Here is a 27,581-nt window from a genome sequence, read left to right as displayed (position 1 = left end):
CGCACTTCACATTATGTGTTGTATGCATGCTCAGAATTGAGATGTTCCTAAGTTTAAAGATTCAGAAATCTAGACTATTATGCATTTCATTCCTAGCTTTATCAGCATTCACGTTAAACACAGTTATAAAAAGACTGCTCTTCCCAGAGCCCATTGGAATGCCTGACTACAGAAAACCACACCTGGTGCACCGTCATGACACACTAGATCTCATATTTATTCCTCCTATGCATGCAACAAGTCTTCTTCTCTAAAAATGCGCATTGAAAACAAGATTCATTGGCTTTTCTGTTTTCATTTTCTAAATTGTTGGGTTTTTCAGTGTTATCCAAACTTTTAAAACATTTTTTACTTATTTTTATGCTCTGTAAAAAATTATAGGGCTAGTGAGTTTATTTACTTCTCTTGCTTGTCCCTTTTGTCATTTCTAATTTCCATCTATCTTCTCCTAACATTTTTTTTGAATTTGCTCTTTCGGGTCATGTTTCAGTGTTTTGCTCACCTACAAACCTTCCCATCGATCTCTTTCCAGCAGTCTAGTCCCAGGATGTGCCGGCTGGAGGTATGTTTGCATCTCATTATCTCATAAATATTTGATTGCATTTTTTATTCTTGTAAAACATCAACAAAGAGGAAACTCTTTGAGCGATACAGGTTGCAGGGATCATCATTTACATAATATGTGTGGCATATGTAGAACACATCCTGGTTGGGAAGCATTGCCAGTTACATCAGTGTCAGAGCAAGATCTACTAACCCCTTCCATTCTTTGGACGTACTGGTAACGTCCAAGGTTGTGGCGTTCCGGTGCCAAATGTAACCGTTACGTCCAAGGCCCACTATTTTGAAATCCCTCTGCTGCAAACAGCACAGGAATTTCCTTTTTTTTCTCCAGCCTTGGGAGCAGGTGAAGAGCTTACCCAGCTGCCCGAGGCACTTTTCTTTCAGTGTACTGACGAGCAGCGTGCATGGCGTGCTGACGCCACTACAGTGAAAGTGAAATAAGCTGATAGGTTCATTTCACTTTCACTTTCACTGCCTACATGCTCCTGGGGCTATCTCAGTCCACCGAGCACGTAGTCAGACAGGAGAGGTATCATTGGAGAATCTAGTAGATCTCTGCTTGGGGATCGCCACAGGAGGGCTTTTTTTTTAACTTAGGGGTAGGGGCTGCCCTAAATGGGCATTATACTGCCCCCAGCTGTCGGAAAATGATCAGTCTTTCTGCTCCCCTCACCCTGGGGGACAGAAAGGCACTAGGCACCAGGAATTTTTATTTTTTATTTTTTAATAATGGAGCGGTGGGGGCTGCCCAAAATGGGCATGTCTATGCCCCCACCCCAAACACAACAGGGACAGTCCGCCTGCCCCCCTGGGAGGTAGGTTACCTACAATCAGCCCCCCCAGGGGGGCAGAAAGCCCATTAGATGCCAGGGATTTTTTTCTCCTCTCTGAAAGAGAAGTGGGGTCTTCCCAGAATGGGCTTGCTATTATCTCTACACCCCAAAACAAAAGGGACAGGCTTTCTGTCTCTCCCTGGGGCAGAAAGGGGTTATTACCACTGATCTGCCCCCCAGGGGAGGGGTGGGGTGAGTCCACTAGACACCAGGGATTTCCTTTTTTTTTTGCATGTATTTTTATTATTTTAACACAAGAGAAATAATACACATATCGGGCGCCACCAAACGAAACACAGCGCAGCTGTGGATGAGCGAACGAAGCAACGAAACACCATACAATCATGAGCGGAAGAAAAATCAATACCAGCAAAAAGCTGGAGCAAAGCAGTTAAATGTCCATGACTGCAGGCATCCCCCCACCTCATCCACCCACCAGAAATACAGGATATACGATGCATACACGTGACACCCAGATACGCTAGGAAAAACAGGAGAATATGCTACAGCTCTTGCGGAGAGGGAAAAGGGAAATAGAAAGGTCATAGAAAATAACAAAGGAAAAAAAAAAACACCACCCACCACCCTACACCCCTGCTTATGGCTACGACCTAACCCCACTAGCAGTGTGCCTGTCGCCCCCTAAACTACACCCCAAGGATGGGGAAAAAGGTGGAGGAGGAGAATGTTACAGTACGATACGAGCTCCCAGACTCCCATCCCCCCACCAAAAGCAGACACCCCCTACCGTCAGAAAGGCAAATCGCAGCAAATCAAGAGATAATCTGTAGGGGAGCCGCAAACAAAGAAAGAGAGAACATCCCGTCCGACCCCGGCTCCACAGAAATAGCAAACCCCGTCGAGACACATTAGAAAAACAGTAACCAGGCTAATCAAACGTACAGCCGGCCCCGCTCCCACAGATACAACCCAGCAAAAACAAAGGGAAACATTGCCTCGATGCCTGATCAAGTTCAGCCCAAACCCTCACGATCCATCACGAAAACCCCTTCCAGCACACACAGATCACCATGATTCTTCACGTTGATTACATCCATTCGGACCGCCGTCACAACAGGAATACCAGAGAACAGTAGAGTGTCAAAGTTAATACGAGGAGAGGGAAAGCAGGATAAACGTACACAAGGGATTTCATTTTTATTGAAAAAATGGGATTGGAGCTACCCACAATGGGCAAAGCCATGCCCCCATTCAAGTATAAAAATGGAAGTCTTTCTGCCCCTCCTCAGGTTCAATTGAGGGTAATAACCCCCGATCTGCCCCCAGGGTGGCAGAAAGCCCACTAGGCCCCAGGGATTTGTTGTTTTCAATATGTGTGCCAATGACCCCACCTCCAAACAAAAAAAAAAACTGTCTTTCTGCCTGCCTTGAGGGGGCAGATGGGGGTAATTGCCCTAGATTTCCCCCCGGAGGCAGTAAGCTTATTAGACACCAGGATTTTTTGTAATAAAAGATGGCTGTGATGCAAATGCCCACTCCCCCAAAGGGGCAATAGCCCCTGATCTGCTCCCTGGATGGCAGAAAGCCCACTACGAACTAGAGAAATGTTTATGGGCTTAGGCAGGGTTGGTCCCCTGTTTGTGAACACATTTTTTCTGCTTCTGCCCCCCCCCTCCCCCACCACCACCCTCTTGGGGGCAAATCAGTGATATTTTTAGGCTAATCTGCAGAAAAGACACTAGCTTCTGTGTGTGTGAACTGGAGTGCGGCTGATGGTCCGTTTTAACTGGCATTTGGCTGACTGTGTGTGAACCTGCATTTTGCTGGTGATGTGTGTGGCCTGTGCTTAGGTGGCAGTGTGTGTTGGCTAGTGCTTGGCTGGCAGTGTGCGTGGACTGTTGTTTGGCTATCGGTCTGCATGGCTGGACCATGTCTTGTGATTTGTGTGTGTGCTGTCGCTTGGCTGGTGATGTGCGTGGATGTTGTGTTGCTGGCGGTACATGGATGGTTCTTGGCTGGTGATGTGCATGGATGGTGCTTGGCTGGTGATGTACGTGGATGGTGCTTGGCTGGTGGTGTGCATGGATGGCGCTTGGCTGGTGATGTACGTGGATGGTGCTTGGCTGGTGGTGTGCATGGATGGCGCTTGGCTGGTGATGTTCATGGATGTTGTGTTGCTGGCGGTACATGGATGGTTCTTGGCTGGTGATGGGCATGGGTGGCGCTTGGTTGGTGGTGTGTATGGATGGTCATTGGTTGGTGGTGTGCATGGATGGTGCTTGGCTGATGGTGTGCATGGATGGTCCTTGGCTGGTGGCGTGCATGGATGGTGCTTGGCTGGTGGTGTGCATGGATGGCGCTTGGCTGGTGGTATGCATGGATGCCGCTTGGCTGGTGGTGTGCATGGATGCCGCTTGGCTGGTGGTGTGCATAGATGGCGCTTGGTTGGTGGTGTGCATGGATGGTGCTTGGCTGGTGGTGTGCATGGATGGTGCTTGGTTTGTGGTGTGCATGGATGGTCCTTGGTTGGTGGTGTGCATGGATGGTGCTTGGCTGGTGGTGTGCATGGATGGTGCTTGGTTGGTGGTGTGTATGGATGGTCCTTGGTTGGTGGTGTGCATGGAGGGTCCTTCGGTAGTGGTGTGCATGGATGGTGCTTGGCTGGTGGTATGCATGGATGCCGCTTGGCTGGTGGTGTGCATGGATGGTGCTTGGCTGGTGGTATGCATGGATGGTGCTTGGCTGGTGGTGTGCATGGATGGTGCTTGGTTGGTGGTGTGCATGGATGGTCCTTGGTTGGTGGTGTGCATGGATGGTGCTTGGCTGGTGGTGTGCATGGATGGCGCTTGGTTGGTGGTGTGCATGGATGGTCCTTGGTTGGTGGTGTGCATGGATGGTGCTTGACTGGTGGTGTGCATGGATGGTGCTTGGTTGGTGGTGTGCATGGATGGTCCTTGGCTGGTGGTCCGCATGGATGGTGCTTGGCTGGTGGTGTGCATGGATGGTGCTTGGCTGGTGGTATGCATGGATGGCGCTTGGCTGGTGGTGTGCATGGATGGTGCTTGGCTGGTAGTGTGCATGGATGGCGCTTGGCTGGTGGTGTGCATGGATGGTGCTTGGCTGGTGGTATGCATGGATGGCGCTTGGCTGGTGGTGTGCATGGATGGTGCTTGGATGGTGCTTGGCTGGTGGTGTGCATGGGTGGTGCTTGGCTGGTGGGGTGCATGGATGACGCTTGGCTGGTGGTGTGCATGGATGGTGCTTGGCTGGTGGTATGCATGGATGGCGCTTGGCTGGTGGTGTGCATGGATGGTGCTTGGCTGGTGGGGTGCATGGATGACGCTTGGCTGGTGGTGTGCATGGATGGTGCTTGGCTGGTGGTATGCATGGATGGCGCTTGGCTGGTGGTGTGCATGGATGGTACTTGGCTGGTGGTATGCATGGATGGCGCTTGGCTGGTGGTGTGCATGGATGGTGCTTGGCTGGTGGTGTGCATGGGTGGTGCTTGGCTGGTGGGGTGCATGGATGACGCTTGGCTGGTGGTGTGCATGGATGGTGCTTGGCTGGTGGTATGCATGGATGGCGCTTGGCTGGTGGTGTGCATGGATGGTACTTGGCTGGTAGTGTGCATGGATGGCGCTTGGCTGGTGGTGTGCCTGGATGGTGCTTGGCTGGTGGTGTGCATGGATGGCGCTTGGCTGGTGGTGTGCATGGATGGTGCTTGGCTGGTGGTGTGCATGGATGGCGCTTGGCTGGTGGTGTGCATGGATGGTGCTTGGCTGGTGGTGTGCATGGATGGCGCATGGTTGGTGGTGTGCATGGATGGTCCTTGGCTGGTGGTGTGCATGGATGGTGCTTGGCTGGTGGTGTGAATGAATGGTGCTTGGCTGGTGGTGTGCATGGATGGTGCTTGGCTGGTGGTGTGCATGGATGGTGCTTGACTGGTGGTGTGCATGGATGGCGCTTGGCTGGTGGTGTGCATGGTTGGTGCTTGGCTGGTGGTGTGCATGGATGGCGCTTGGCTGGTGGTGTGCATGGATGGTGCTTGGCAGGAGCTTGGCTGGTGGTGTGCATGGATGGTGTTTGGCTGGAGCTTGGCTGGTGGTGTGCATGGATGGTGCTTGGCTGGTGGTGTGCATGGATGGTGCTTGGCTTTCCAAAACATTGCTATTCGTCACTTGAAAAGTACGTATGCAAGGTCTGTGAACCTGTGTAAGTGTTTGCCCCCCTTTGCTTTAGGGTGAAGGCCTAGCAAGCAGGATTCAGGGGTAGTTGACAGTGTATGATCTGCAAGTTCTGCTATGGTGGCTGTAACCTCAAGCCATGACACCTGTAGTGGTGGGCACTCCCACACCAAATGTTAGAAACCAGCATCAGCCAGTTTACGGCACGGACACTCTGGTGTCAAATCAGGAAACACGCTGTTGATACGGTGGGGGGAGAGTTAACTGTAATGTGTTTAGTTAAATTGAGTGAATTGGAATCGATGGTTCCAGGACCCTTGGCTAACATGTTGTAGCGCCTGTATGCATGACTTGAGCGGTTGTGGGAGCACAGAGTTCATCTAGCCAATGCTGTCCCCCGTGTGCAGCTGGTGAAAGGTTGATTGTCGGCATTTGAAACACCTTCCTGTTGCTCTGTTCTTCAAACAATCATTAAAAATTGACTGAGGTGGAGTGCTCACTGCTGTGTTATTGGAAGTCGTATAAAAGGGGTGGTGATGGACGGAGCATCTGAACCAATCAAACACTCGTACCCAGTCAACAGATCTGGGTTTAATCCATCACCGTTCTTTAGCCCACTCTGCCACCCCAGTTCAGACATGGCCATATGCAAATCAGTCTGACCCTGTGCCTCATGGGAACAGTCCAGTCTGAACTGCCAAGCCATACCTTCCCTGGACCGGAAACAAGCTTCCGAGGACCGGTTTCTGGCATTTCAGCCATCTTCAGCCCGGCTTCCTTGAATCCAGTGGCAAAGTGAGCAAGGGACTCACGTCTGAGCATACCCTGCCAACTTATGGCGAACAAAGTGGTACAAAATGGGGTTGTAGTTGGACGGAGCATCTGAACCAATCAAACACTCACACTCAGTCAACAGATCTGGGTTTAATCCATCACTGTTCTTTAGCCCACTCTGCCACCCCAGTTCAGACATGGCCATATGTAAATCAGTCTGACCCTGTGCCTCATGGGAACAGTCCAGCCCGAACTGCCAAGCCACGCCTTCCCTGGACCGGAAACAAGCTTCCGAGGACCGGTTTCTGGCATTTCAGCCGTCTTCAGCTCGGCTTGCTTGAATCCAGTGGCAAAGTGAGCAAGGGACTCACGTCTGAGCATACCCTGCCAACTTATGGCGAACAAAGTGGTACAAAAGAGGGTGGTGATGGACGGAGCATCTGACCCAATCAAACACTCACACCCAGTCAACAGATCTGGGTTTAATCCATCACCGTTCTTTAGCCCACACTGCCACCCCAGTTCAGACATGGCCATATGCAAATCAGTCTGACCCTGTGCCTCATGGGAACAGTCCAGCCCGAACTGCCAAGCCATGCCTTCCCTGGACCGGAAACAAGCTTCCGAGGACCGGTTTCTAGCATTTCAGCCGTCTTCAGCCCGGCTTGCTTGAATCCAGTGGCAAGTGAGCAAGGGACTCACGTCTGAGCATACCCTGCCAACCTATGGCGAACAAAGTTGTACAAAAGGGGGTGGTGATGGACAGAGCATCTGAACGTATCAAACACTCACACCCAGTCAACAGATCTGGGTTTAATCCATCACCGTTCTTTAGCCCACTCTGCCACCCCAGTTCAGACATGGCCATATGCAAATCAGTCTGACCCTGTGCCTCATGGGAACAATCCAGCCCGAACTGCCAAGCCATACCTTCCCAGGACCGGAAACAAGCTTCCGAGGACCGGTTTCTGGCATTTCAGCCGTCTTCAGCCTGGCTTGCTTGAATCCAGTGGCAAAGTGAGCAAGGGACTCACGTCTGAGCATAGCCTGCCAACTTATGGCAAACAAAGTGGTACAAAATGGGGTTGATGTTGGACGGAGCATCTGAACCAATCAAACACTCACACTCAGTCAACAGATCTGGGTTTAATCCATCACCGTTCTTTAGCCCACTCTGCCACCCCAGTTCAGACATGGCCATATGTAAATCAGTCTGACCGTGTGCCTCATGGGAACAGTCCAGCCCGAACTGCCAAGCCATGCCTTCCCTGGACCGGAAACAAACTTCCGAGGACCGGTATCTGGAATTTCAGCCATCTTCAGCCCGGCTTGCTTGAATCCAGTGGCAAAGTGAGCAAGGGACTCATGTCTGAGCATACCCTGCCAACTTATGGCGAACAAAGTGGTACAAAAGAGGGTGGTGATGGACGGAGCATCTGAACCAATCAAACACTCACACCCAGTCAACAGATATGGGTTTAATCCATCACCGTTCTTTAGCCCACTCTGCCACCCCAGTTCAGACATGGCCATATTCAAATCAGTCGGACCCTGTGCCTCATGGGAACAGTCCAGCCCGAACTGCCAAGCCATGCCTTCCCTGGACCGGAAACAAGCTTCTGAGGACCGGTTTGTGGCATTTCAGCGATCTTCAGCCCGGCTTGCTTGAATCCAGTGGCAAAGTGAGCAAGGGACTTACGTCTGAGCATACCCTGCCAACTTATGGCGAACAATGTGGTACAAAAGGGGGTGGTGATGGACTGAGCATCTGAACCAATCAAACACTCACACCCAGTCAACAGATCTGGGTTTAATCCATCACCGTTCTTTAGCCCTCTCTGCCACCCCAGTTCAGACATGGCCATATGCAAATCAGTCTGACCCTGTGCCTCATGGGAACAGTCCAGCCCGAACTGCCAAGATATGCCTTCCCTGGACCGGAAACAAGCTTCCGAGGACCGGTTTCTGGCATTTCAGCCGTCTTCAGCCCGGCTTGCTTGAATCCAGTGGCAAAGAGAGCAAGGGACTCACGTCTGAGCATATCCTGCCAACTTATGGCGAAAAAAGTGGTACAAAAGGGGGTGGTGATGGACGGAGCATCTGAACCAATCAAACACTCACACCCAGTCAACAGATCTGGGTTTAATCCATCACCGTTCTTTAGCCCACTCTGCCACCCCAGTTCAGACATGGCCATATGCAAATCAGTCTGACCCTGTGCCTCATGGGAAAAGTCCTGCCCGAACTGCCAAGCCATACCTTCCCTGGACCGGAAACAAGCTTCCGGAGACTGGTTTCTGGCATTTCAGCCGTCTTCAACCTGGCTTGCTTGAATCCAGTGGCAAAGTGAGCAAGGGACTCACATCTTAGCATACCCTGCCAACTTCTGGTGAACAAAGTGGTACAAAAGGGGGTGGTGATGGACGGAGCATCTGAACCAATCAAACACTCACACCCACCCACTAACTGGAAGGAGGTTGAAAGCACCAAAAATAGCAAAATAGGCTATTTCCTAGTAAAATGCCAAAACTGTGTAGAAAATGTTGTTTTTCTGACAAATGTCTGCCTGTTTCTGAAAGCTGGGAAGATGGTGATTTTAACACCATAGACCCTTTGTTGATACCATTTGCAGGGAAAAAAACTGACGCTGGCTTCTGCAGCACTTTTTTCCCATGAAAGGTTTTTTTGCTGTATTTTGCCTAATTTCTCTCTCCCCTACAGGGTAATCCACAAACCCTGGGTGCCTTTAAAATCCTCAGGATGTTAAAAGAAAAGGACGCTAATTTATGTGGACAAAAAGGTACGGGTGCCTAAGCGCAACCCCCCCCCAAATAACCAAAAAAGGGAGTGGCACAGGGGGACAAAAGGCCTGGCAGCGAGGGGGCTAAGGTAAAGGGTGACCACAGGGCAAGGAGGATGGTGAGGACTATGAAACATGCCAATCCTAATAGCAGACAGTGCGTCAATAAAACAATACATTATAAGGAAGTAGGATGTAAGGAGGAGGCTGCCGGGAACACTTAAGTGTAGATCAACATAATGTCTAATCCACGCAATCTGCCAGCGCGGCTCCCGGCCCCACTGTCCACAGGGGACCAGAGATCACATGAACAGGAGGGTATACATCATACTTGGGTACAATTGTACATGCACTAACTCACACAGGCTGCAATGTAGTCAGAGTTTGGAGGGTCCCTTATGGGTGGCATAACACATCATGCAGCCCATGGGGGTCCCCTGGAGTTCCTTGACCCTAGGTACCTAGTACCATATACTAGGGACGTACAAGGGTACACCAGCAACCAATTAGGAATGTACCAAGGTACTCACCATAGCCAATATAGGGAGGAAGCCCAGTGACTGGGGTCCTGATTAGCAGGATCTCAGTCAGATTAGTCAGAAAAACTGTATGACACCAGCAAAAAGTGGGGGTAGCCATGAAAGTAGATCCTACTTTCCCACACCTCCACCCATTCTCCCCACTCCTCTAGAGAGTAGCATGTGTAGTGTGTTATCCTCTGCTAGTGCACAGTGCAGGAGAGTATGCAGCCACCTCTTAGTGTCCGGCACAGAGGCCGCTTTCCAAGACATTGCTATTCGTCACTTGAAAAGTATGTATGCAAGGTCTATGAACCTGTGTAAGTGTTTGCCCTCCTTTGCTTTAGGGTGAAGGCCTAGCAGGCAGGATTCAGGGGTAGTTGACAGTGTATGGTCTGTGAGTTCTGCTATGGTGGCTGTAACCTCAAGCCATGACACCTGTAGTGGTGGGCACTCCCAACCATATGTTAGAAGCCAGCATCAGACAGTTTACAGCACGGACACTCTGGTGTCAAATCAGGAAACGCACTCTTGATACGGTGGGGGTAGAGTTAACTGTAATGTGTGTAGTTTCATTGAGTGAATTGGAATCGGGGGTTCCAGGACACTTGGCTAACATGTTGTAGCGCCTGTATGCATGACTTGAGCGGTTGCGGGAGCACAGCGTTCATCTAGCCATTGCAGTCCCCCGTGTGCAGCTGGTGAAAGGTCGATGGTCGGCATTTAAAACACCTTCCTGTTGCTCTGTTCTTCAAACAATCGTTAAAGATTGGCTGAGGTGGAGTGCTCAGTGCTGTGTTATTGGAAGCCAGCATCCTACTTTCCGCTTCTATATCTCTGAATATTACTGAGCTATAAATGTTTTATTTCTGTCTGATCTGGGCCTGCACCCGCTCTACATGTCATAGAGGGAAAGCTCCTGAGGAATTATCACACACGCTGCTAGTTTCAGGCTCTTCGATCAAAATGCAGTAACAATCTACTATCCCGCCGCCTCACCCATCACTCGTTTACTCTGTCCCTGCCTTGGACCGGTAGTGAGCTCAGCTGCTTTAGGTTAGGTTTGTGCTGTACAAATACCACATGCATAGCACCTTTTTCAAAGGAAGGACACTTTGGTGACAACAAACTTTACTGCTGCATAACGCAGTTGAGATAGTAAAGAACCTTGGTGGCATGCAGCACGCTTTGGATCATTTGGCGGTGCATTTCACACTGTGCCTATGGCATTTTGTGTGTATTTGAAAAGCAGTGCTAGGTTTGTGGCCATTTGTGAAAGCTGTGTAGGGACTGTGTCATTGCCAGGCATGTGTGAGAGTCGCAGAAGGCACTTTATCTTTATCTTATGTGCAGCGTGCCCTGTTGTGGTGCATTCTCCATCTTGTGGGAAGAATGAGCGCACCTCAGGATTGTACCATTAAAGGTGGCCACAGTGATCTGTACAGGTGATGTTGAAAAGCGTGAGTAGGAGGAGAGACCTATGAAAAGTCATGGGAATTACGTGGTTGGAAAATATTGTTCGCAGGTTTTGTGCTGGAAATGGAATGTTGAAAGCAGGGCTATGCATGTGAGGTACAGGTGAATACATTTGAGAACAGGCCCTACCTTGTATGGAGGGCAGCAGAGGTGTAGGATATATGAACAGAGCAGTTTGACTTAAGAGATGTTTTTAAGAGAGTGTTTCGGGTGCTGAGCATTGTCCAGGGGTGAAAGGGTGCTAACAGGCTTGGCTTTGGCGTACCATCTGTGCTCTTGCTATGCTGACGCAACACAGATGTCAACTAGTGGGCCGCCACTCCTCGTCCAGCTGGGAAACTCCCACCCAGGTGGATAATACCGACAAACTTAAAAATATATGTGAGAGAAGTAAAACCACAAAGTAAATACAATCATTAAACTGCTGCTCTACTGCATATTGTGGGTGTAGTGGATGAAGCCAGGCACCTCTGCGAGCAGCAATATTTGATTCATGACACAACACTCTGATGTCCACCCTTCGGTCTCAAGTCTTCCTGATCCATCTCACATCTCTTACTCAAAGAGCTGTTCTTGTTTTACAAAACCTTGACCATATGCCTCTACTTAAAGCTGTAACTAGTGTATGAGTGCTATGCGAGCACCCTTCTTTTTACTAACTTACACATGAACAACTTTGCTGAAATAAGTAAGATGTGACATAGTCAAAGAAACATTTATGTAAATTTCTGTGTATGGTTAAATATGCCTTCATAAGTTTCAAAAATGGTAATCAAGAGATATCTATACAATCTATAAAAAATTGTGTGTGCACATTCCGTTATTTTTCCCTTTAAGTAATTTGAAATCTTTTTACATCTGACAGAAAACAATCTTTGATTGTACGAAATATTTCAAAATAAGGAAGATAACACTGTAAATCTGCAAAGACGAAGTCTGAAATATTGAGTTCCAGTATTAAGGAAAACATAAGTGCCGTCAGAGCCAGCCGGACCCGAACATAAACTGAGACATCCTGAAAGAAGGGACAAGGGACACGAGAAATTCAGTTATTCCACGAGTCTCAGCTGTGCACCTCCATGCTTCAAAACGAAGAAATAACCTCCAGAAAATGAAGACAACACTTATAAACCTCCTCTTGTGTAAACATGTCCAATAACAGCTTTGATCATGAGGTCGGTATGAGGTGGTTACAACAGTGCTCTGCTTCCTTAAATAATACCAAGTCACCATTCTGTGCTAAAGGTGCATTGCAAACTGTTTCAGGCCAATCCACAGCAACCATTGAAAAGCACAACGGAGTGGAGTCAGACAAGTGAAGGTTAAAAGAAATAAGGGTTCTGCTGTCTAAAATACAGAGCACTGTCCCAGTGTGCACCGACCAGAAGGACAAGGAAGCATGCAGAACCATTATCCAGTCTAAAGACACAATCGCCCACGAAGAAGCCTTACACACGTTATGAGATTGGAAAGTAGTTGGTGACCATTGCACTTTATTCTTTAATTGGAAAACAAACGTGCAAAATACGACTCATACAGGGAATGCAAGAATAACACAAGTGCTTTATCAGTCATGTTGGCCTTTCAGGAAGCACAGTCAAGGGATGTAAACACGTATATACCAGAGACGCTAACCAAGAGAGAAGTCTTAGGCACATGCAGTGAGGGCTTTAGTTTGTCATCAATATTAAAACCCCATCAGCAAGCACACACAGGGAAAAAACTATTCAAATGCACTGAATGTGTAAAGAGCTTTATTCAGTTATCAGGCCTAAAAAGACATCAACGAACACACACAGGGGAAAAACCATATCATTGCACTGAATGTGTGAAGAGCTTTAATCGATTATCACACCTAAAACTGCATCAGCGAACACACACTGGGGAAAAACCATTCCAGTGCAGTGAATGTGAAAGAAGTTTTAGTGATTCATCAACATTAAGGAAACATCTGCGAACACACACAGGGGAACAACCATTCAATTGCAATGAATGTGGGAAGAGCTTTATATATTTATCAGGACTAAAACGGCATCAGAGAACACACACAGGGGGAAAACGATTCCAGTGCAGTGAATGTGAAAGTAGTTTTAGTGAATCTTCAACATTAAGGATTCATCAGCGAATACACACAGGGGAAAAACCATTCAAGTGCAGTCAATGTTTGAAGAGCTTTAGTCGATTATCACACCTAAAAGAGCATCAGAGAACACACACTGGAGAAAAATCATATAATTCCACTGAATGTGTGAAGAGGTTTAATCAAATATCACACCTAAAACAGCATCAGGGAACACACACTGGAGAAAAACCATTCCAGTGCAGTGAATGTGGAAGAAGTTTTAGTGATTCATCAGCATTAAGGAAACATCTGAGAACACACACAGGGGAGAAACCATTTAAGTGCAGTGAATGTGGAAAAAGTTTTAGTAATTCAGCAACATTAAGGATTCATCAGCAAACACACACAGGGGAAAAACCATTTAAGTGCAGTGAATGTGTGAAGAGCTTTTGTCAATCATCACACCTAAACCAGCATCAGAAAACACACACCGGGGAAAATTAATACCAGTGCAGTGAATGTGAGAAGAGGTTTATTCGATTGTCAGACCTAAAACAGCATCAGAGAACACACACTGGGGAAAACCCATTCTTTTTTTTTTTTTTTTTTTTTTGAATCTTTATTTCGGTCATAGAAAGACCATAAAAGATGTACAAGTGATTTACATCATAAAACATTTGTAATTATAAAACACTCAGGATTAAAACTAATTACTAAAACATTTATAATACCAGAGGGTTAGTGGGGAAATGTAGAGATATTTCATATAGCCTTAGCATTCTTGATGATTAAGGTCCGGGTTCGCCACATTGCAGTCAAAAATTTAGCCATTGCAAACACAGTAGGGGGTGCTAGATCTGTTTTGAGGACTCTATAAGCGGGGGCAACAGTTCTAAAACCCAAATTCCTTAGGTAGGGGACCAGCCAGGTCCGCAAGGAATCTATCGATCTCCTCTGCTGGGAGGGAGTCCTGGGGGGCATATTGCGCCTCGTAGTATTGGGCAAACGTTTGGGCCAAGACCTCAGGAGCTGATATAGGAGTTCCGGCAGCATCACAGAGTCCCGGCAAGGGCTGGGCCTGGTAGGTGTCTCGACATAGCCTATAAAGCATCGTACTAGATTTGTCCCCCCATTGATAGATTCGACTCTGTGTAGCTAGCCAGTTCTGTCTGGCTTCATCAAGCAATAGGGAGGTATAAGAGCGCTGGAGGTGCAGCAACACAGTTCCCGCGTCGTCGCTCTCCCCTGTCAGGCAGGTCGCCTCCTGGGCACGCACCTGGTCCGCCGCGTCCGCCAGGGCCAAAGTACGGGCCCTGCGATTCGCGGCGCACCACGCAATGTCCACACCCCGGAGCACAGGTTTCAGGGCCTCCCACAAGGTCACGGCATCAATGCTCGGGTCCTCATTCTCTATCCAGTAATGTGCTATCGCCTCCCTCATGTGTGATCGGTAGTCGTCGCGCTGCAGGTGCCACGTGGAGAGTCGCCAACGAAACGGCTGCCGCTGCGCACCCAGACTCAACGTCAGCGCGGTCGGGGAGTGGTCCGACAGACCCCTAGGAAGTATGAAGGTAGAAACAACCCTCCCTATCCAGGGCTGTGGGATAAACAGGTAGTCCAGACGGGAGAAGGATTTGTGGACTGCAGATACAAAGGTATATTCGCGGATACGCGCATGGTAGTGTCGCCAGGTGTCAATCCACCCCATCCCCTGCACCATCCTACTCAGGCGTGTAGTGGCATCTGTCAACTGGCCTCCCCCGGGTCTACAGCGATCCAGCCTTCCGTCCATCACGTCGTTCCAGTCTCCACCCACAATCGTCAACACAAGCGGGATGCCAGTCCAGATATCAAACAGTCGTTCAATCAGAGCGTCTTGTAGTGGGGGTGGAGCATACACACTGCCAAAGACCACAGGCTCACCGCCCAGCTTCCCCTTAACAAACACGTACCGTCCATGCACATCCAGCCACTGTGTATCATGTGTGTAAGGGACCCTGCGGTGTATCAGGATCGCAACTCCCCTGGACCCTCTCGTGAACCCAGCATGAAACACTTGGTCATAGCCATACCTCCGCAGACTAAGAACTTTTGTACCCATGAGGTGCGTCTCTTGAAGTAACAATACATCCGCTTTTTCAGTCTTCCCCAACCGCAGAACCGCACTACGTTTGATTTTGTCAAGCATACCTCTCACGTTCCAACTTAGGACGCGTATCGTAGCATGCGGGGGGCTCGCACCCTGTACATCAGCCTCCATCAATCACCCAAATCTCTAGAGTATCGGGCCACCAAGACCACACGCACCTATGCAATCGCCCCCAGGTTCCCGCAAACACCGTGCTAGAGCTAGATCCAACTCCCCCCCCCATGTTTCCCGAACTCCCAAAACCACGGTTCCCCCCCCTGCACCCCTTCCCCTGCCCCAAACTGTACCAACGACCCCCTCTCCAACCCCCCACCCCATACCTCAGAAACATTGAAGTACCTGTCGCGGTGCAGGCAATCACAGACCTCCAACGGGAGATCCAAGACCCACTACACCAATGGATCCCACCCAACTACCCACAAGGTATCTAACAACCTCCCACTTAACACGTGGGAACGAACTCCGGGAGTAGGCCCGCCCTTGGAGAGGAGTCACCCGACCCACTGTCCACCCATGAGTATGAAATTGTGTAGTCCATCAATGAGTGGCACGTCCGAGAGCAGCGCCTGGCCTATACTATACAGCCAAGCACCTCAATAGTCCTGTAGATCCATCGCCGGAGTCAGTGTGAAGAGAAGGGCGTCAGGATTTCGATGGGGAAGAGTCTGTCTCCTCCGGAGCCTCGGCCGACTCGTCGCGGGGAGGAGGGCGTTTCTGGGAGCGCGCCCTCCAGTTGCTTCTGCTGCGTGACCTTCTGGGTGGTTTCGGAGGTCTCCCGGTGGTCGACGAGTCCGAGTTCCGCCTGGGGGGGGTGTTCACCTTGACACGCACAGTCTCGTCCGTCCATTCAAATACTTCCTCCGGAGAGTTGAAGAACTGGGTGCGGGACTGGAAGACCACGCGGAGGCGGGCCGGGAAGAGTAGAGCATAGGGAATTTTGAGCTCACGTAAACGTGCTTTTGCCGCGGTGAACGACTGCCTCTGCTGTTGGACCAGCTTTGTGTAGTCCGGGAACACAAGGATTTTGTGGTTCTCAAACATGAGAGGGTCCTGGGCGCGGGCCTGTCGCAGGATAACGTCCCTGTCGTGGTAGTTGAGCAATTTGGCAATCACCGAGCGGGGGCGAGCGCCAAGAGGTGGTTTTGGAAGGAGTGCTCGGTGCGCCCGCTCTACCACAAAACAGCGCGACAGGGTGTCTGGGGGGAGCCATCCCTCAAGCCATTGGGTCAGGAAGGCCTCCATATTTCCTTTCTCACAGTCCTCCGGGAAGCCAACGAAGCGCAGGTTGTTCCTTCTGGCCCTCCCTTCCGCATCTTCCACCCGCAGCGCAAGTCCCTTCTGAATCCCCTCCATGGCGGCAACTTTCTTCTTGAGGACGGCCACATCATCCTCGACCTCCGTGATCCTGGATTCCGTTTCGGTGATGCGGGCCACCGCATTGCGTAGGTCCTGCCGGAGCAAGGTCACGTCGGCTCCGACCGCCCCGATCTTCGCGTCCAACATGTCCCTCGACTGCGTGATCGCCGCCATCAGCGCCGCGTTGTCGGGTCCCGCGCTTTGGGGACCCCCAGATGCTCCGGCATTCCCACTGGGTCCTGCAAACTTGTCCATTGGGCCCTGCTTTGAAGCATTGCCGCTGTTGCCCCCTCTCGTCATGGCTCGGATAGAGTGATGGTTTCGACCACGAGGGACCAGCAGTCTAATGCGCTCCTCACTTCGTGCACGGCCTCTGATAATGAACGTCTCCCTGACCGCCGTGAACCTTCGGAGATGGAGCACACCCCCGTGGAGCTCCCGCAAGGCGCTATACGTGCAGTGGCTGGGGATGGTGCCACGCGGTATCAGGACCGTTCACTCCGCTGCGGGCCCGCAGCAATCAGTCCAACACCCGTGCCCCACCTCTCGGTTGTAGTATCAAAGCAATTTGGGGGGCCGCTTGTATGCCCAGGATCGTGCCAGTAGACTGCGGGGGTCTGTCCAGGTCACTTCCCCCCCACCGCGGCCCGAGGCGGCCACCGAGCAGGGGTGTAGCAGTAATCCAGCCCCCAGGAAGAGTCCAGCAGGGTCACAGTCCGAATATGGAGGGGGGAGGGGGGGACGAGTAGGGGGTCGGCAGGGCCGCCACCCCCCTAGCGTTCCAGTGTCTCAGAGCCCCGCGGCCCGATCCCGCCGCCGAATGGGGCCCGGCACAGTCCCAGGGCGTCCCCTCCCCCACTAGGCCTTACACCCAGTCTCCTCTCCTTACCCCACCTCCGCTGGAGAACGGGCGCCGACTTCGTCCTCCCCAGCTGGTGTTGCCGCCACCGCAGCAAGTGTCCAGGCGGCAGCGGGGCTCGATCAGTCCCGGCCGCCTCTCCGCCACTGTACTTTCACTGGAGCGCCACCTTCCGGCCGGCGCGCCCCGGCTGCCACACACTTCCGGGCGGATCAGCCCAAAATCGAGGTCCCGGCCGTGGTGCGGAGGCAGGCCCCTTCGCCGTCAGGACTCCCGGCGGCTGTATCTCCCCAGCCGCAGACCGCCGGGACACCGGAGTCACTGCCGAGGCGTCGCCGTCGGATCCGCCGTCTGCCACCAGGTTTTTGGGCGCAGTGCAGTCGGGGCGACGTAGGATGCAGGCAGGATATGCGGCTGGCGGGACGGAGCTCGGTTAGGCTACGTCCGCCATGTTCGCCGTCTTGGCCACGCCCCCTGCAATGTGATTGTTGATCTCATGCTCACAGTCTTTCCGGGGTTTCGGAACACTGTATGTCTTATGTAATTTTTTAACAGCTCAATAAAATTCTGTTCTGAAAAAAAATCCAAGGCAAGATATCTTCCTTTATCTGGGCAAGTAAAGCGATCTGGTTATCCTGGAAGAAATTAAGGCGCAAACTCCAGCGAGGGGGTGGCCCTACTAGGCTTCCAGCTGTACTGTTGGGCTTATCAACTAAAGAGCTGTAGAATGCTATTGTTCTCTCCGGACAGTTCGCTGATAGGCTGCATGTTTAAAGCCATGTTAGTAGGGGAAGAGGAGCTAGGTTTCATGAACAAGTTCGATTCTCGTAAATTCTTGAAAAAAAATGTGTTTAAAGACTATGCGTTCGGCGGCTAGGTCGAGATCGGACTTTCGAAATTGTTTAGGACTATCCTATTATAGTGATTGGGCACCAGTTTGGGATATCCTGGTACAGCGGAGTGTATTTTGGACTCTCTTGCTTACCCACTAAAAGAGGCAGGAGTTGTATATTGGAGAGACATTGTACTGGGTGACAAATGCCATTCCTGGGAATACTGGAACCATATTACTAACTGTACTTTGTCCAGGTTCAAGTTTTATCAGCTCTCGTCCTGCTGTAGGAAGCAAAGCTGGCCACTTATAGAGGATAGCAGTATGGAAAGCGTACTACAGGATCTAGTTCCTAGGAAAAAAAAAGGGGGCGCAATGGTATAACCATCTTTTGGCAGCTACAGACAGAAAGATGGATCAACTATACAGAATCTGGGAGAACTACTTGCCGAGCGAGGAGTTGGAAACTTTATGGCAAGTATCTCTAGATACTCTTTACCCCCTGATTAAATCTGCTGCACTGAGAAAAAAAAACTTTTTTACACTCCATAGAATCTATTGGTCTCCCCTTAAGTTATCCAAGATAAAGGGAGGTGGAGAAGCCAGCTGTATGAGATGCGGCCTTCAGAATGCAGATGATGTCCATGTATTCGCGTCCTGTTTCAAGATACAAGAATTTTTGACAAATGTGGGTAAGACTATCTCTAGAGCCCTGGGTCGCATCGTTGAGGTAAGCCCAACTCTTATACTATTTGGTTTTACTCCTGCACTGGGGGGAGCTTCAGACCCGATAGGGCCCCAACAAAAACTGGTGTTTTACTTAATTTTGCTGGCTAGGAGGGAGATTTGAAGAGCATGGCGCCAGACGACATCTCCTACTTGGAATGCTTGGTGGAGTTCTGTTAGAACCAATAGGATCAAGCCTGCATTAATCTCCTCTATCCACAATGGATCTGATCTTTTCAGTTACTGCCGATAAGGTCGACTCTATACAGTAGTAGGGTCTGAACTCATGTCGAGCAGGATATTTTCAAAGAAGGTGGTGATTACCTGATTCATGTCCTTTTCTAAAATGTTAGCAGGAAGTGGAAGGACCAATTTGGATCTGTAGTTCTTTCCATCTGAGGGATCGAGGGAAAGAGTCTTTAGAAGTGGCAAAATCAATGCCTTTTTCCAAGCATCTGGAAAACCTTTTTCCAAGCATCTGGAAACAAGCCAGACTTGAGCACCATTTTAATAACAAAGTGAGATGAGCAGAAATGGTAGCTGAAACTACTGAATGGAGGGTAAGAATCTGCAGGGCTCCAAATTTCATAGTGTTGATAAGATTAGAGACTTTCTCTTCAGAAAGTGGGGTGAATGTACTCATTACCAGGAAATGGAAAGTTAGTTTATTCACCGTACGTTACTCCACTGTATCTGTCCCTGAAGATTATCTGGTTTTATCTTAAAATTCAGGAATATTTTATTTACTTTGGAAAATAGAATTCGGTTAGTTCATCACAGCTTTTCGGCTGGGAGTTGCTAAGTTTTTATAACCAAAGGATGAAAGTGATTTAACTGTGTTGAACAACAGGCTGTAACTCTTCCTCCAACATTGCTGTTGGTGCCTACATTTTCTTTTACATTTCTTGAGATCATAGGAGTACCATGGCGCGGAAGGCGCAGACAGATGGTTAGTCTTCAATCTAAAAGGCCCTACTTGACAAACTGTCTGGTAACAATGTGCAAGATCATTAGCCTTAAGTAGCTCAAGACTTTCACTGATCAGAAGTGGCTCTCACTTCAGAAAAGGTTGAAGACCCCTGTTGTAAACACTTAATATCCCCAAAATAAAATAATTGATGAATGCAAAATAGCAGGCAGGCCTTTTATTGGCCCATTGGCGAGCGCTGGCTCAATGCAAGGACGAGGTAGCATTCACTGGCATTTTTATGAAAAGTGCAGGCTTGTTACAAAACTGGCGATTTTTTTTTGCACATCGCTATATCCAGGAGGGTCTGAATGACAATGCTCCCAAATATATTCATGCCGTGTGGGAAACAGTGGCCTAAACTCTGCCGACGAACACAAGCTATTCAGGATAGATGTGTTGCAGCAAAGTTTGTACTATGTTGTGACTTGGACACAGCCAATTGCTTTGGTCAGGCGATTGACATGAGTGTGGAACTTCGGTGCATTGCCTGGATTAGATCTATATGCTTCTCTAAAGATACCCAAGCATCGTTAATGGACAAGCTATTCGATGGCTCTCACCTTTTAAGCAAGAAAGCGGACTAGGCCCCACACAGATTCCTTGGGTCTGTCTGCCTCCGCCACGCAATTTCATCACAAATCTCGTCCCCTTTTGGCTACAGTAGGGTTTTGCAACACTGCCAGCGCCAGACCCTGCTGCAAACACAGCAGGTCTCCCAGTTCTTTCATGGCCATGGCACACAAAGGCAACGTCCAGGACATCATGCCACTGAGTGACCTGCTGCTACAGCTGGCACAGCTGCAAAACCTCTTCCTGTCCTTCCAGACACCGACTCGCCCTATTGTAGGCAGCATCCAACATTTTCTCCAGTGAATTAGATTATGCCAGTGGCAGACCCCTCTCCCTATTCCACCCAGACTTAACAGTGGTGACGGATGTATCACGTCTGGGATGGGAAGGCCATATGGGAGATAGAGATTAGGGAACCCTCATCACCGGCAGAGACCAAACTCCACATCAAGCTGTTGGAGTTGGGAGCATTTCACTTGGCGGTGAAGGTCTTCCTGCCCACCATCACAGGAGGGTGGGTGCAGTTTCTCACAGACAAGACAGTCAATGACAGTGGTCTAATCAGGAAATGTCATACTTGAACGTGTTTGACAGCGAGCCCAGGATTCACTGGCTCCCAGGTACGCTGCCCCGAAATACAGAAGAATCCTTACTGGATTGTATTGAATATAGTGTGAGAAGCATATGGGAGAGACGGTGATCTAACGTCCTGATGAGTCCACAGTAATTAACTGGAAGGGTTGAAACATTGACTAAACAGAGACTATTTCATATAAATGATGTCTTCTAAGAATCACCTTTGCTTAACTTGCATTGTACAAAAGCAATTTACAGCCCTGTTTCTGTGAACAAAATGTGGATCGGACTGTTTTATCATCATATCACTTTCATCTTGAGCACTGCGCAGTCATCACTCAACGATTTATATATACCCTTGCTGCTGAGAATACAATTAGAATTTTTGGAAATGAAAAGGCCTCATCTGAATTCTAATCATGATCAAAATGGTGAATTAATATCTGCCCAGGGACTGCATATGTGATACAGACCTGTGAGATAATGAACTCATAGACCTCTTAGTTGTTCACTGTGCGCATGGGAAGTGCTTCTATGCGTCTACGCTTGTTACTTCTGGAGCAGAATGATGTCGACACTGAGCTGCATGATGTCTCCCACTGTGTGCAGCAGGAGTGCTTTAAAGTTTGAGGATCCAGTCTGGCGTGTGGGGATTATTCACACGGTAAGGAATCTTCAGGTAAAGGAGTACCCACCAGAAAGAGCGTTATCGAAGGCAAGTAACTGGTTGGTTATGTTTTCCTGCTGTTGTATATTATCTCATTCTGGGTGGTGAACTCTGCTCGCGGAGTTTTCCGTACTCCGCGGAGCTCGCATAGTTCCTAAAAACTCCGCTCCATGGAGCATAGCAAGGTTTTTTTCGACGCTTGCGCTCTTCAACGTCATGTGCCAGAGCGGGGAAAATCCACCTCCTAATGAGATTTTTCCTTGCTCGCGCTCGCCATGGTCTAGTTGGCGAGCAAAATCAACCTCCTGGGGGGATTTCTCAAAGTGGGTCGTCGGATTTCTCAATGTGAGTGGTCGCGGCAGGTCACAAGCACTCGCGTTGAGAAAACTTACTTCGAATTGACAAAGCTGCTGCTCGAGTAGAAGCAGCTGCACCCTCTTGCGCTGAACATGGTGCCATTCGCGATTATTTTTACAGGGCGGGACAAACACCAGGAGATCAAAATCACCACAAACAGCATGACCCTTACGTACTCCGCTGCTCGCGGAACTACGCGTAGACCGCCAGACTTTTTTTTTCACTGTGCGGAGTTCCTCATTGAGGAACTCTGCATAGGCTTAATCTTATCATGAAAATATAGATATCAGTCATATGTTAAGAATCAATGGTAAGTAGAAACCTTTTGGGTGGAGTAAAATGTAAGGCATTATTATTGTGATTTTTTTGGCAATTATTTGATTTTTGCAAGCACTAACACTTCTCTGTGTAAAGTAAAGACCTTGAGAGTTTTGTAACTTTCAGATATTCAAATTGTGGATTCTGTTGCAATTAAAAATATTTCCAGGCCTGAAATTTCTTTGGAGGTTTCATGCGGGCAGCCTAAGTTATCCTGCAAGAGTTTCTTGATGAATTCTATTGCAACTACAATATGTGCTCTCTCATGTAAAGTCAGGTTGTTAGAAGCTTTTCTGCAACTCAAGATACGCCTTACTTTTCACCTCATGTGGATGCATTTCTCATGTTTAGCGAGATCTCCTTTCTGAGTATAACGTTTCTGGCTTTCCCCTTCTGTATATGGCTTTAGTCCAGTGTGAATTCTCTCATGTGAAATGACATTGTATTCAAGACTAAACCTTATCTGACATTCATAACACACATAAGGCTTTATTCCCCCGTGTGAGTTCGCTCATGTCAAGTGAGAAGTAATTTGTAACCAAAACGTTGCTTGCATTTCGAGCACTCCTAAGGTTTTTCCCCAGAGTGGGATCTCTCATGAAGCAGAACAGTCTTTCAGATACAAGCTTTTAAGGCATAAGGATTTTCTCTAGTGTGGAGTTTCTCATGGTGAGATAGCGTTTTTCTCTGCAGCTTATCTGGCATTCAGAGCACTCATAAGGTTTTTCATCAGTATGGAGTCGCTTTTGGTTAGTGAGGCTGTGCCAATCAAATAGGAATTTCTGGCATTCACCGCATTGGTAATGTTTTTCCCCTGTGTGCGTCTGCTCATGTAGAGTGAGATTGCGTTTAAAATTGATGCTTTTCTGGCACTTGGAGCACTGAATTATTTTGATGGTGTGTTTTCTTATGGCGCTTCTAACCATCTCTTCCTCTGAATCTTTTCTGACATTTAGAGCACTGATAATTTTTTTTCTCTAGTGTGGATTCTCACATGTTCAGTGAGATGAGATTTTTGGCTGAAACATTTTCGGCATTCGGAGCACTGATAAGGCTTTTCTCCAGTGTGGATTCTTATATGGTAAGTGAGACTGCCTTTGTCACTGAAACATTTCTGGCATTCGGAGCACTGATAAGGTTTTTCCCCAGTGTGGATTATTATATGCTGAGTGAGACTGCTTTTTACACTGAAACATTTCTGGCATTCAGAGCACTGATAAGGTTTTTCCCCAGTGTGGATTCTTATATGCTGAGTGAGATTGATTTTTTCACTGAAACATTTGTGGCATTCAGAGCACTGATAAGGTTTTTCCCCAGTGTGGATTCTTGTATGTTGAGTGAGTCTTATTTTGTCACAGAAACATTTCTGGCATTCAGAGCACTGATAAGGTTTTTCCCCAGTGTGAAATCTCACATGTGCAGTTAGAAGTGATTTAAGTCTGAAATCTTTTGGGCATTCAGAGCACTGATAAGGTTTTTCCCCAGTGTGGATTCTTATATGCTTAGTGAGACTGCATTTGTTTATGAAACATTTCTGACATTCAGAGCACTGATAAGGTTGTTCCCCTGTGTCGGTTTTTATATGCTGCGTGAGAGAGCGTTTTTCACTGAAACATTTCTGGCATTCAGAGCACTGATAACGGTTTTCCCCAGTGTGGATTCTTATGTGCCGTGTGAGAGAGCGTTTTTCACTGAAACATTTCTGGCATTCAGAGCACTGATAACGGTTTTCCCCAGTGTGGATTCTTATGTGCCGTGTGAGACTACTTTTTGTACTGAAACATTGCTGGCATTCAGAGCACTGATAAGGTTTTTCCACAGAGTGGGTAAATGCATGTTGATATAGAGTGGCTTTGAAACTAAACCTTTTCTGGCATTCAGAGCACTGATAAGGTTTTTCCCCAGTGTGGAATCTCAAATGTTCAGTTAGAATAGATTTACGGTTGAAATGTTTTGGGCATTCAGAGCACTGATAAGGTTTTTCCCCAGTGTGGATTCTCAAATGTGCAGTTAGAAGTGATTTACGTTTGAAATGTTTTGGGCATTCAGAACACTGATAAGGGTTTTCCCCAGTGTGGACTTTTGTATGTTCAGTGAGTCTGATTTTGTAACTGAAACATTTCTGGCATTCAGAGCACTGATAAGGTTTCTCTCCAGTGTGGGTTCTTATATGCCGAGTGAGACTGCTTTGGTCACTGAAACATTTCTGGCATTCAGAGCACTGAAAAGATTTTTCCCCAATGTGGGTTCTTATATGCCGAGTGAGACTCCTTTGGTCACTGAAACATTTCTGGCATTCAGAGCACTGATAAGGTTTTTCCACAGAGTGGGTTAATGCATGTCGAGATAGGCTCGGTTTGTTACAAAACCTTTTCTGGCATTCAGAGCACTGGTAAGGTTTTTCCCCAGTGTGGGTCCTTGTATGTATAGTAAGTCCTCTTTTGTCACTGAAACATTTCTGGCATTGAGCACACGGATAAGGTTTTTCCACAGAGTGGGTTAATGCATGGCGAGATAGGCTCGGTTTGTTACAAAACCTTTTCTGGCATTCAGAGCACTGATAAGGTTTTTCCCCAGAGTGGATTCTCATATGTTCAGTGAGTTTCGATTTACGGCCGAAACTTTTTTGGCATTCAGCGCACTGGTAAGGTTTTTCCCCAGAGTGGGTTAATGCATGTAGATATAGACTCGGTTTGATACTAAACCTTTTCTGGCATTCAGAGCACTGATAAGGTTTTTCCCCAGTGTGCATTCTCATATGCTTAGTAAGATAAGATTTACGCCTGAAACTTTTTTGTCATACTTTGCACGGAGAGTGGTTTTCCCCAGTGTGGATTTTCATATGTTCAGTGAGATAAGATTTACGCCTGAAACTTTTTGGGCATACATTGCACTGAAAGTGGTTTTCCCCAGTGTTCATTCTGTCAAATTCTGTGAGATCAGATTTATGGCTGTATCTTTTTTGGCATATGTAACTTTTTTCCCCAACTTAGGTTATTTTACCTTGATTGAGGCGTTTTTGAACACTGAATTTGTTCTCACAGGTCGTGTTTTTATAAGGTGTATTCCTAGAGTTAATATCTCTATGTTTAGTTTTCTCTTGCTTATATGCCACGGTAAGAGTGAACCCAATTTTAGAGTTGGGCTTGTTTAGATAATGTTTAGCATTTATCTCTAAAAGAAATTGTGTGTAATCTTCTTAACACTTGAATTGAGCAAAATATGTCTGGAAGCAGCCCTGTAACACATGTCGAAATGTTTTTAGTAGATAATAGTCTTTAGGTTATAGCCTATCCAGCAGCAACTTATTTTGTGACTGAAGTTTTTCTCGAATCTATTCGTATAGGTTCTTAGCAATGCAGTGATAAGGTGTTAGTCTGATATTTAATGATTAAACTGATAAGTACCTTTTTGCACTGACGTAACGGCAGTAACTGAAGGCGTTAGAACGTGCACAGTACTATTGTGGATCATTAGTCCCAGAACATCAGTTCCTTTTACCCTTTCTATGTTTGGTGTAAGGTTAAGATTTGTAGTTCTGAAGATGAGGATTTATTTACATTACCTATAGCGCAACTGTGCTCATTTATTCGATTTTTATCTTTAACAGTTTTACATATCATTCATGCACAGCAGATAATGTTGAGGCGATTTACATAGAATTACAGAACAGTACACAATAAAAAGGAAACAATCTGAGATGGTTATGAACACAATAAAGTGGTGAATTTTTAAGGTTTTCGCCAGAGTGAGCAGAGTGGGTCGCGGTTTTCTACCCAGAGGCAGATAGTCTCAAACTTGCGTAACTGGTTAAAAACGGTTGTTGAACAAAGGTGATTTTCCAATCTTTTGGGTGTTAACGTGTCAGCTTCGGAGTCTTCTCTCAGCGTCTTTTCTTTGATGGTTTGCAGGAGAAACTTTTTGTTATAACTTTCTTTTATGCAGTGTGTGCTTCCTCTCTGGAATTACATGATGTTTTATGTGCACATTATTCTGTGCACAGAAATGGCTTTGCTCTGGGTTAACGAAATACTAAATTAGAGACTTCACTTACAGTATAGTACTTTCCTGAGCTCCCACTTCCTCGCCACACCTAGATTTTGGAAATTGTTTAAACGTAGAATGCTGGATGTCCTTCAGTTTTTCAAAAATAATCCTTCTTATGGCACTGACTTCAGTTGCCTGGTGCTAAATCTTGCTTTCTTCGTCAGTAATTTCAATCACCTATAGTATTAAAATTAAATAGTTAATACATGAAAATTTCCCAAAATATAATTTACAAGCCAAATCAATGCAGAGTTGCAGAATTTTGAAAATGTTGAGCTGTTTTTCAGACAGTGCAGAGTGTAGAATGGTAGCCTGGGAGTACTTGGATGTAGGAGTGAGGATTTATAGAATTTTCAACATTTTATTAAGCTCACAAAGGATACATGCACCCTATGGACTTGTAACATAGAATCCCAAAGGCAGAAATTAAAGTCATATGCACTGGCACCAAACAGATATTTAAAAAAGGATACTATTTATTATTATTATTTTTTAAAGTTTTTATTGAAAATAACAGACATACAAGAACAACAAAACTTCACAAGGCAAAAAATATAAATAGCACATCATCATGGGTCCATGTGGGCGGAGCTCAAGAAATCAACATATGACAATCGATGAAAACATGAAGAGGGGCAGGCGAGGAGACAAACAGCAAATGTATCGGGGATAACAGGTGAACGTCAGGTTAGGGGGACAAAGGCACTTCGGTAGACAAATCGTGTGGGGGAGTACAGATATTACCCCGATATGCATTCCAGATACGACCCCATTGGCTGGGACGTCCCCGGGATAGGTATACAGTCTTCTCTCGAAACATGCACCAATCCATGTTCTCCTTTCACGTGGAAAGGGTAGGCGGCCTATGTGAACCCCAAAGCTGAGCAATGTCCCTTTTGGCGACCATGTTACCAAGGGCCGCCCACCTAGTTTGTGCGGAATTGTAGTCAGTAGGCTCCCAAACATTGAGCAGACAACGCCT

General features: G+C 47.7%; 4 protein-coding genes and 1 long non-coding RNA gene across 5 annotated transcripts in view; 3 read left to right on the top strand and 2 right to left on the bottom strand.

Annotated features, from left to right (window-relative positions):
• The window catches only part of LOC144806462 (uncharacterized), a 368,766-nt gene that overhangs the window by 11,037 nt on the left and 330,148 nt on the right, over positions 1–27,581 (top strand). The window lies entirely within an intron of this gene.
• The window catches only part of LOC144806464 (uncharacterized), a 498,581-nt gene that overhangs the window by 378,497 nt on the left and 92,503 nt on the right, over positions 1–27,581 (top strand). The gene's annotated exons all lie outside the window — the stretch shown is intronic.
• LOC144806463 (uncharacterized) lies at positions 11,983–14,064 on the top strand. Its single transcript, XM_078672822.1, has one exon. It carries the CDS (start codon positions 12,684–12,686, stop codon positions 13,674–13,676), a length of 993 nt encoding a protein of 330 aa, XP_078528948.1. The 5' UTR covers positions 11,983–12,683; the 3' UTR covers positions 13,677–14,064.
• On the bottom strand, positions 19,356–25,449 carry LOC144806468 (uncharacterized). The gene is made up of 2 exons (XM_078672826.1): positions 24,103–25,449; positions 19,356–19,572 (listed from the first exon to the last, which is right to left on the bottom strand). The coding sequence occupies exons 1-2, from the start codon at positions 25,308–25,310 to the stop codon at positions 19,356–19,358; spliced, it is 1,425 nt and encodes a 474-aa protein (XP_078528952.1). The 5' UTR covers positions 25,311–25,449.
• LOC144806467 (uncharacterized) overlaps positions 26,634–27,581 on the bottom strand; it is a 40,608-nt gene continuing 39,660 nt past the window's right edge. The window contains exon 4 of the long non-coding RNA XR_013605811.1: positions 26,634–26,776. This is a non-coding gene — a long non-coding RNA (uncharacterized LOC144806467). The remainder of the gene's footprint in view (positions 26,777–27,581) is intronic.

The sequence above is a fragment of the Lissotriton helveticus genome (assembly GCF_964261635.1).
Source record: "Lissotriton helveticus chromosome 1_1 unlocalized genomic scaffold, aLisHel1.1 SUPER_1_unloc_77, whole genome shotgun sequence".
Classification (NCBI taxonomy): domain Eukaryota; kingdom Metazoa; phylum Chordata; class Amphibia; order Caudata; family Salamandridae; genus Lissotriton; species Lissotriton helveticus.
This window is presented reverse-complemented; position numbering and strand designations above follow the sequence as displayed.